The 11163-nt window shown below is 36.5% G+C and overlaps 1 protein-coding gene across 8 annotated transcripts in view; it reads left to right on the top strand.

The window, feature by feature from the left end:
• USP3 (ubiquitin specific peptidase 3) overlaps positions 1 to 11163 on the top strand; it is a 101127-nt gene that overhangs the window by 21524 nt on the left and 68440 nt on the right. For 7 of the 8 annotated variants that reach the window (XR_014809649.1, XR_014809653.1, XM_021094087.2 and 4 more), the window contains exon 2: positions 7088 to 7148. Coding sequence is in view for 2 of the 8 variants with exons in the window: in XM_021094087.2 (XP_020949746.1) it covers positions 7088 to 7148 (61 nt within the window). In the remaining 6 variants the exon portion in view is untranslated. Of the gene's footprint in view, positions 1 to 7087; positions 7149 to 8288; positions 8350 to 11163 lie in introns of those variants that run through there. The other variant, XM_021094127.2, reaches the window with a different exon arrangement.

The raw sequence follows: 11163 nt of genomic DNA, 5'->3' as shown, positions 1-11163 counted from the left end.
CCATGAAATAAAATTTATAAAGTGATTGCAATAGTGCTTGGCAAATAACATATGCTAGATTAACATTAAATAGATTAAAATGAACTTGCTTTAAAAAAAACACCTATTACGAGTATTTTCTTATGGGTCACTGCTTTTTTAGAGTATTGCACTTTAAGAAGTCTGTGTGTCATTGGGGGTGGTATTCTGAATTTTACTGTTGTAGCAGCATGTTTGTCTATAATGGTTTTGAATAGCAATTCCACAGACTTCCCATCCTTGCTGTTGCAGTGAGTTGCTGTTGCTGATGGGGATTGTGGTGGGCATGTGTTTGTCTCTCAGGGGTTATGGGAACAGGAAAAAAAGCTGAAGACCATTGATTCAGAAAATTATGCTACATTAGCACTTAATCTTTGTTAAGCCTTTTAAGAAAATGAGGAAAGTGGAGTTGGAAGAATTTTTTCTATAGGAGAATGACATGACTGTTTAATCCATTTTTTGCTTTATGTTCTTTGGATAATTTTATAATTAGAGGGGATATGGTCATCACCTAGTATTCATTTTTCAGTGAAGAAATAGGCCCAGAGTAGTAGTGATGTTCTCACTTCTGTAGCTAGTAATGGTAGAGCCAGGACTAGAATTCTGGTCATTGGCTCCTCACCTTCCTGAATTCTTAAACTCAAGAGCCTCTCTACCAGTTGAAGCAACTATTGAATAATAGATGCACTATAAATAAATGGCTTGCCTGTCAGTGCTGTGTGCTTGAATTATTTTGCATGTAGGGGCAGTGACTAAGTTGTATTGTAAGCACTAGTGCATGATGTTTTATAAAAAAAATTTAGAATTCCAGGAGAATCGTTGATGGGCCTTGAATAGCAAAATGTACTCTATATATTAGGTTCTATATAGTGAACACTAAGGATATTGAAGATGAGTAGAAAAACCTCACATTCAGTGTGGATGTATTCTGTCTTTTGAACACAACCTGAAAAAAATTTGTGTGTAAATCGCTCCTTTAAGCAACTAACTCCCTAGTTTTCAGCCTTTCCTTTCTCTTGATAAAGGAACAGACTACTATTCCCTTTATAGGAATAATAGGGAATAAAACACTTTGATTTGTAGATCATTTAGATGTCTTCCCTCTGCCTTTGTGCTCTACCAGTTCTCACTTCCTGATTTCCAGGAGGTTTAGAGCTTTGGGGCCAGGAAGAAGTCATAAATGTGAGCATGTTTTAGTGGCTGGGCTTCTCCACTTTTCTCCCCTGCCCAGCCTGTGTCATAGTTTCTGCCTTGTGGAGAAAGGCCTAGTCAGGAAAGGATCAAGATTCTCCATCTCCACTCCCCTCAAAAGGGCGCTGCTGCCAACTTGCAGAGCTTGTGACTGACGGTGAGAACAGGGCCAGAGGAGGGTTCTGAGGCTGTAGTAGCAGGAGGAAAGGGAGGAGTGCTAAATAGTACCAACCCCACAGGCTGAGATGCCCAGCAGTTGAGAGAGGTGATCTGAGCTCCAGGTTGGAAGAATCTAAGCATACAGGAGAGATTGCTAGAGGAGAGTGACTTTGAGGAGATTTTATAATCTGAGTGAAAGAAGACAGGAATCTGTTTAAGAGATGCAATGGCCTTGCTCTGGCCACATGTAATAGTGTGAGAAATACACTGCATGGCTTCCTTGCCCTGACTTGAAGTGTAATTAGGTATGATAAAAAGAGCCCTTATAAGTTCTCAGACTTATCTTTTTGAATTTCTGTAAGAATCCATCCTTATTACCCTCTTTCTCTCAAGTACCAGCATTTAAGATTTAAAAAATAAAAAAAATAAATAAAAATAAAAAACCTTCAGTTTAATATTTTTATGTTTTCCTGACTGTGCAGTATATTTATAGCTTAAAACATTTTTATTGACTATGATTTTATTTACGCACACACAATAGTATTCCAGTTTTGTTATGGTTCTTGTAGAGTTTTATAGAATAGCCTACACACATCCAATGCAGTTTCCCTGGGAAATATGTTACTCCTGCAGATAAACCTGAAACTCATCTGACTATAAATTGAGGCTACCTTTTATAATAAGATATTTCCCTTTAAGATGATTAAAATAAGTGATTTTTAAGATTATTTGTATTGTTCTTTTATTCATGCTATTACCTGTTCTGTTTGTAGCAATAATTGAGAGTTTAATTTAAAACCAGTATTCCGGAGTTCCCGTCGTGGCGCAGTGGTTAACGAATCCGACTACGAACCATGAGGTTGCGGGTTCGGTCCCTGCCCTTGCTCAGTGGGTTAACGATCCGGCGTTGCCGTGAGCTGTGGTGTAGGTTGCAGACGCGGCTCGGATCCCGCGTTGCTGTGGCTCTGGCGTAGGCCGGTGGCTACAGCTCCGATTCGACCCCTAGCCTGGGAACCTCCATATGCCGCGGGAGCGGCCCAAGAAATAACAACAATAATAACAACCACCACCAAAAAGACAAAAGACAAAAAAAGAAAAAAAAAAAAAACCAGTATTCCTTCAATTTTATAACTGTCTTGGGTACATTAAAGATTTTTAAATTTGGGTGAGGTGTACATACACAAAGGGACTATTCCACAGAGCAGTGTAATAAATGAATTGCCAAGACCAACTGTACTATCATATGTTGTCTTTCTTATTTTTTATTTTTAAAAATCTTTTATTATAGTTGATTTACAGTGTTCTGTCCATTTCTACTGTACAGCACAGTGACCCAGTTACACAAATACATACATTCTCTTTCTCATATTATCCTCCATCATGTTTCATCACAAGTGACTGGATATAGTTCCTTGTGCTTTACAGCAGGATCATTGCTTATCCCCTTCAAATTCAATAGCTTGCATCTACCAACCCCCAACTCCCAGAACATCCTACTCCCCCGCCCAACAACCCGACAAGCACAAGTCTGCTCTCCATGTCCATGAGTTTGTTTCTTTTCTGTAGATAGGTTCATTTGTGCCATAGCCTAGATTCCGGATATAAGTGATATCATATGGTATTTGTCTTTCTCTTTCAGACTGACTTCACTTAGTTTGAGAGACTAGTTCCATCCATGTTGCTGAGAATGGCATTATTTTGTTCTTTTTATGGCTGAGTGGTATTCTACTGTGTAAATGTACCACATCTTTTTAATCCATTCATCTGTTGATGGACATTTAGGTTGTTTCCACGTCTTGGCTATTGTGAATAGCACTGCCGTGAACATAGGGGTGCATGTATCTTTTTGAATGAAAGTTTTGTCTGGATATATGCCCAGGAGTGGGATTGCTGGATCATATGGTAGTTCTATATTTAGTTTTCTGAGGTACCTCCATCCTGTTTTCCATAGCAGTGGTACCAATTTACATTTCTACCAACAAAGAAGGAGGCTTCCCTTTTCTCTACACGCTCTCCAGCGTTTGTTATTTGTAGACTTATTAATGACAGCCATTCTGACTGGTGTGAGGTACTACCTTGTTGTAGTTTTGATTTGCATTTCTCTAATAATTGGCGATGTTGAGCATTTTTTTCATGTGCCTATTGGCCATTTGTATGTCTTCTTTGGAGAAATGTCTTTTCAGGTCTTCTGCCCATTTTTCAATTGGGTTGTTTGTTTTTTTGCTGTTGAGTTGTATGAAGTTGTTTGTATACTTTGGAGATTAAGCCCTTGTCGGTTACATCATTAGCAGATGTTTTTTCCCATTCTGTAAGTTGTCTTTTTTTTTTTTTTTTTTTTAATGGTTTCCTTTGCTCTGTGAAAGCTTGTAAATTCGATTAGGTCCCATTGGTTTATTTTTGTCTTTATTTCTGTTGCCTCGGGAGAATGACCTAAGAAAACATTTGTATGGTTGATGTCAGAGAATGTTTAGCTTATGTTCTCTTCTATGAGTTTTATGCTATCTTGTCTTATTATGTTTAAGTATTTTTTTTTTTTTTTTTTGTCTCTTCTAGGGCCACACCTGCAGCATATGGAAGTTCCCAGGCTAGGGGTCTAATCGGAGCTGTAGCCGCCAGCCTACACCAGAGCCACAGCAGCATGGGATCCAAACCACGTCTGTGACTTACACCACAACTCACAGCAACACCAGATCCTTAACCCACTGTGCAAGGCCAGGGATCAAACCCACAACCTCATGGTTCCTAGTCGGATTCATTAACCACTGAGCCATGACGGGAACTCCATGTTTAAGTCTTTAAGCCATTTTGAGTTTATTTTTGTGCATGGTGTGAGAGTGTGTTCTAGTTTCATTAATTTACATGCATTGGTCCAGTTTTCCCAGTACCACTTGCTGAAGAGATGGTCTTTTCCAACCCATTTCATATTCTTGCCTCCTTTGTTGAAGATTAATTGACCATAGCTGTCTGGGCTCATTTCTGGGTTCTCTGTTCTATTCCATTGGTCTGTATGTCATTTTTTTTTTTTTAACTGGTACCACACTGTCTTGATTACTGTAGCTTTGTGATATTGTCTGAAGTCTGAGAGAGTTATGCCTCCTGCTTGGATTGTTTTGGCAATTCTGGGCCTTTTATGGCTCCATATAAATTTTTGGATTATTTGTTCTAGTTCTGTGAAAAAATGTTAGTGGTTGTTTGATAGGGATTGCATTAAATCTGTAGATTGCTTTGGGTGGTATTATGGCTGTTTTAACAATATACATTTTCTTTTCCTCATCCAAAGGAGGGGGAAAAAAATCTTCCTATAATTACACAAAAGACAAAAAGCTCTAGATGGCTAAAAGCTTGGGCCTAAACTTACTGTTATAACATAATTATTTATTTCAGGATGATATTAAACTTCTTCCAGATTGAGTACAATGTTTCTTAGTGTTTACTAGAAGAAAAATATTTGCTTTTCTTTATAGGAACAAAACTATATGATATTTGTAGTTTTTCAGCCCTTCAAATTATAATCTCAGAATAAAATGAGAATATCTTTTCATGAATACCTGTTTCAAGTAAGGTCTGTTCTAATTAATTTTTTCTTTTATTTATAGGGCTTTCTATTCAAGCTATAAAAATACACTTTTGTTGATAAAAATCGAATACCACATGAGTGTACAAATAAAAAGCAAACACTTTCCCCTCCCAATAGTCTTCTCATGTATCTGCCTAAAATAATTGTTATTAGTAGTTTGCTATTCTTCTTAGCCTTTGTCATGTGACTTACATGCATCAGTAACAAAATTGGACACATGAGTAAAAAACTAAAATGCCTTCAAGATGGCCCTAGCGGTTAATGTAATGCAGTAAGTAAAGGTAAGGCCCTTGGCTATCTGGAAAGGGATTTTTGCCATGAAGTCTTTCTTATTCAAAAATAGAGCCCTGTGCTGGCCAGACAGGCAGCCAGACAGTCTCTTGGGCATATTACTACACTCTGCTGCTGTTCCTTGTCCTCTTCTCCCCTCCTATACAAGTATAGAATAACAGGGAGTTGCAGTTGTGGAACGAATCTGACTAGGAACCATGAGGTTGTGGGTTCGATCCCTGGCCTTGCTCAGTGGGTTAAGGATCTGGCGTTGCTCTGGCTGTGGTGTAGACCGGCAGCTACAGCTCCGATTCGACCCCTTGCCTAGGAACCATATGCCGCGGGTGAGGCCCTAAAAAGACAAAAAGACAAAAAACTCAAAAAAACAAGTATAGAATGAACATATGTCAAAGGTTTACTTATTTTATTAATGAGGGAACCAGCAGAATGGTAAAGCTGATTCCAAGAGCATTTGAGGAATTGAGTAAATGAAGACACTGAAGAATGAATGTTGAAGTAAATTGCTAGACTAGATATAAAATTGGTTAATGTCCTCCAGGGTAGTAAAACCATAGCCTTTGGAGTCTGCTGGACAAAAATTATCTCTACCAAATAAAAATCTACAAGTTTATCTGTACCTTCATAAAATTTGGGTCCTAATCAGTAATAAACAGCAGATCAAACAATGCTATTATAATTAAATATCTTTGGATATTCATTGTATAATGTGTTTCATTATATATTGAAAGGGCTTATAGTTCTGGATTCACTTTATTTCCAGTTTTGGCCAGTTTTTCTTAACAATGAGAAGGGTCCATTGTGATGTATGATACAGCAAGATTGGTAGAGCTAAGATCTTGGGATCTTAAACTAAGAAATTTAAACTTTCAACAACTGCCTATTGAGCACATACTACATGCCAGACAGTGGATTTATTATAATCCTGAGTAAGTGGTTGTGCTGTGGTGCCCCTCTTACACCGCTAGGACACTAGTGGTTCTCAAGTGGTTGTTTTAGAGAATCACCTGGGAAGTTGCTTTTCTCAACATAAACTTGTTCTTTGTCCTTTTGTCCACACTCCAGTGTAGATGTCTCTGCCTGAGTAGAACATATGTGTTTTGAAAAAGCTTTCCAGGTGATTTTTATGTCCCTTCCCCTTAAAAAAAAAAATCATTGTTGTGTTTATTGGGCTTTTAAAAAAATTGAGTAAATAGCAAGGAACATTGTAATCAATACTTTTTAAGTTTTCATACCACTTTTTGCCTGCCTCATCCCTATAATACTCAAACTAAAGTAATTAGTATCCTGATTATATTATCAGCAAGAATTAGAAGCAGTTATCATATTTAGAATTATCTTTAATACAGCTAAGACATTAATTTGGGAAGAACTGGGCTTAGTCTTAACTAATTGTATCCTGAGGTTGTGCCTCTCACGAAATAAGCTGAAAGAGTTGTCACTTATAGTAGTATATGATCTGCATGGTAAAGACATGTGATTTAAAAATGAGACTTAACAATGTTTTTGGTGAGAAAAGAGACTGTCCTTAACTTGTCAGAGACTGTGGTAAAAAGGAATAAGTAATAAAGGAGAAAAGTGTATACGTATTTAACTTGTGGTTAAACTCTGAGTTGAGTCAACAATTCAAATGAGCAGCTCTTATGGACATGCTTTTAAATTCTTTTCAGTGTAACTTTAATTAGGCAGCCATTTTGTGTAAATGCACTCACAAAGCAAGGATTTGTGCTTTCAGTACATCTAAGCAGCCATGGAATTTATAACTTAATCACAGGATGTGATATTACAGATTAGGGGAGAAACTAAGAAGTAACATGATACAATTGGTATATTGTGTATTTTTCTTTTTATTAGTGTGCCGGTCCAACAAAAGCCCCTGGGTCTGTTTGACTTGTTCAAGTGTCCACTGTGGAAGGTAGGTGACACACTTATTTCTTCACTACCCAGCTTGCTTTTTTTTAATTTCAGTTTACCTTTAAGCTTTATGTCAGAGTTTTATTGATTTGGATTTATTTAGCACCATTGCTTAATCATAGTGTGTACATAATGCTCTGTGGGGCTTCCCTCTCATAATAGAATCCCTTTGTTCAGTGACAACTGAGGAAAATCCAGGGGTGGAAACCCGTTGATATTGATACTCCAAAGAATTAATTTGATGATCAAGACAATCTAGTAATATTTGATTGAAAAGAGGAAATAAGGGAACTCTGACATCTTATGGTTGTTTTTTAAACCTTTTACTAGGGTAACTTTTAAGTATGCACATAAGAAGAAAGATAGTATAGTTGAACCCCATATTTTCATCACTCAGCTTCAACACTTATCAGCACAGGGCTAGGTTTTGTTTCACCTGTTACCTGCCCCATCCCTACCTTTACTGACTTTTGACTCAAGTCCTGGATTTCACAACATTCTTCTGAAAAGAAAACAAAATGCTAAAATATTTACAGGTAAATTCCTTTGAAAAATGTCTCACGGTGGAGTCCATTATTAATGCTGTCGAGGATGTACCAAATGTTTCATTGTTCCATTAAGACATTTTGGCTCTCTGAGTATTTAACATTACCCAATCCCAGTTCAAGCCTGAGCATTTCCTCTGAGTTCTTGGCTTTAGAATGATAGTACTTAAATAGTAAATGTTTTAGTAACTCTTTCTTCTAACACAAACTCAAGTAAATCTCAACCTTTGTGTACTAAGAGTAGCACATTTATTTCTGTTGCTCTTTAATTTTACCGGAGAAGTTAGTATCTTAGCAGCAAAAAGATGGGAAATCGTATTAAGTCACGATTGAAGACTGAAGTCTATATTTATTAAGATGATTTCCCCATTATTATTTGTAAATCCTCATTAGAGCGTCTTTGTTCAGTTAACTTTTGATTTTTCACATTTTCAGTCTTGGAGTTGAGTATTTTTTTCCATGTACGCTTAAGAGTACTTTTGGAAAATGTTAACTTCATATCTTAATTGTGGTTATTGTGGTTTTGAAATCTCTAGGATTTGGGGAACCCGAAAATACTTTGTACAGATAACATTTTTTTTTTTTTAAAAAAGAAGAAAGTAGAAGCACTTAAATTCTGCACTTGAAGAGACAGATTCCTCTCCTAGATTTTGAGAGGTGAGAATTATAATGCAATAAAATTTATATAGTTCTGTCCTCCAGTTGTCTCATGGTGCTCTACAACCTAAATCTTGAAGGTCATATGTCAACAAAAAGACCTAACAAACTCAAAAATTGAAGAGATTAATGTTCTTAATAGCAAGCAACAAACCGTCCTTTAAGTAGGTATGGGAAAAATAAATTGACAATTTTCTAGATTCTTTAGGTAATGTGTTTCTAATTGCAGGCAGTCTTAAATTTAGAAATTTGACATGGTTTCAGAGAAATATGATGAAGTAGGTTACACAGATAATGAGAGTAGCCTGTGTTTGAATCTTTGTTTTATATAGCTGATCAGCTAATTTTCTTTTATCATGTTATCCTGGGTGTTGATTGCCAAGGATTCTGATTTTTTAGTAATTTCGACCACTTGTCTATAGGGAGTCTTAAATTGAATATTCTTTCAATTAGGAAACATAGTTATCGATAGCATGTTTGAATTATATATCCTATTGGTCTTCATGACATATTCTCATTTATTTTTCCAACTTTTGTTATTGCTGTTAAAAAAAAAATCTATGACATGTATATTGACACTTTTCCATTTTAGACCAAATTATCTTGTTAAAATCTAAAACTGGATGAGGGAAATAGTTATTTTCATGTTAGTTAGTCTTCTTAGTCATGTTAATTAACATGACTGTTAACTTCTGACATGTATTTGATCATTAGCCAAAACATAGCTAATCTTAATGTCAGCAATAATGCACTTCTTACTTTATCACTGACATTTACAGTAACCTTGTAAAACATCTAGTACATTTGGAGACTACAGTATGTTGGCTAAATGACCTATATGTACTATGTACAGATGATCAGTTTTCAAAGACTTAAAAGTGATAATGCCTTTATTATTGTTCTGTATTGCCTTTTCTTGGATTCCAAAGATATTCCTCATTGTAAAGATAACTGTTGTTTTACATGGCACAGTATAAAAACATATGTGCATAGGAAATTGAGCTGATTAGATATTGAACCAGTAGGATCCTTGGGATTTATCTTTTAGTTATATATTGGATTTTTCCTGACCTGTGCAATGTTTGATAATTTCCTAAGCAATTATATTTAGATTCTGAATAAATTAGTAGTTAAGCATATGAAGGAAAATATGAGTAAAATAAGAGCAGACGTTCATTCATCCATTCACCACCTAGTAACCCATGAGATAAAAATACTATTCTCTCTGTTTAATAGATGAGAAAACAGAAGCAGAGAGGTTAAGTAACTCAGCCAGGGTCACTTGACCTACATATGACAAAGCGTACTTTTAAACCCAAGCAGTCAATTTTTTGAGTTTATACTCCTAATCAACATTTTTATTTTAAAAGTTCATTGTAGTCCTCCTTTGTGAGCAGAAGACCCATGTACACACAAGTGTTGGTTATGTTTATTACAGTGAAAAAAAAGCAGGGGGTGAGGGGGAGCCGTGATCAAATTCTCAGTTGAGGTTAGTTTCTAGCTTTCCTGGGCTAAAGGCAGGGCTTGGTGTTGATCCCCCTTACCACAAGCTATCCTGCTTTCCACAAGGTAAGTGTTGCTCCTTGTACAACTCAGGTGCCTCATGACAAAAATGCCCCCTTAATTATCTGAGCAGGTTGGTCTTGAGACTATTAACCAACATTTGCTTTGACTTATAAATTGGCTGCTTTCTAGGAAGTGGAAAATTTTTGTTTCTTGAAGATCTTCCAGTAGTGGTCAGTTATAGCATTGTATACTATTTAGGTGAAGGTACAGATGAACCTTTCTTTCAGTTTCATTTTGCTTCTTGTGATAAAATGATTTGTTAGAAATCATTAGACTTTTTTCAACTCAGATTTTTTTTTTTTTGTCTTTTTAGGACCACACCCATGGCATATGGAGGTTCCCAGGCTAGGGGTCAAATTGGAGCTGTATCTGCTGGCCCACACCAGAGCCACAGCAACACTGGATCCAAGGCGTATCTGTGACCTGCACCACAGCTCATGGCAACGCCAGATCCTTAACCCACTGAGCGAGGCCAGGGATGGAACCTGCATCCTCATGGATGCTAGTTGGGTTTGCTAACCACAGAGCCACGATGGGAACCCCTTTAACTCAGGTTTAATAAAATTTTTATGACTGTAGTCAAACTTTGATTATCTTTGTCCATGCAGTGAGAAATAACCATTTATTTAAGCTTAAGGTGATTTGTGTTTTGTTTAGAATTCTTCTAAAGAAACCTGTTTCCCTGTGAGTGGAGTGATTATTCAGGCATTCAAATAAAAGATCTGAAGCCATTATTGATGAAAAAGAAATGGAAAATTATCCTGTTTCCATATCTCACTCTCATGTTTTATGTTACATAGAAACTCAAGAAGAGCCTATGGCCCTGTGGGCAGTGGTTGAGCAATTTAGTTTACAAAGCCTGTCTTTGAGAATAGCCTGAGTTGGGGGTTAGCATTCTGAGAAAAGCTTAAGAAAAGAAAAAAGCTATAGCAGAAGTATGAGCAAAGGAGTTGATAAGTGATAATATCAATGGTATTGAAACCGATTTGCATAGGTAATGCCTTTCCTTGCCTGGCCTTAGTCTTGTGTATAATTAAAAGTTGACTGTATTTGATTGCAGAAAAGAGCATATTTTAAGTACTCAGCTTAATAAGGCACTAAATGATTGAATGCTCTTATAGGATCAAATGCTCTTATTAGGAAGAATTCATTCTCAGTTTAACCATCTATGTTTATTACCACCTCATACTGCTTTAACTTCCAAAGCAATATTTAGATTAAAATAAATTTTCATTTGATTTTTGTAAG

The sequence above is a fragment of the Sus scrofa genome, chromosome 1 (genome assembly GCF_054392235.1).
Source record: "Sus scrofa isolate SSC_HxYL_T2T_F1_AM1 chromosome 1, Sscrofa_HxYL_maternal_Yorkshire_Landrace_v2.0, whole genome shotgun sequence".
Classification (NCBI taxonomy): Eukaryota; Metazoa; Chordata; class Mammalia; order Artiodactyla; family Suidae; genus Sus; species Sus scrofa.
The sequence above is the reverse complement of the archived record's forward strand: the minus strand, read 5'-3'. Positions and strand labels throughout refer to the sequence as shown.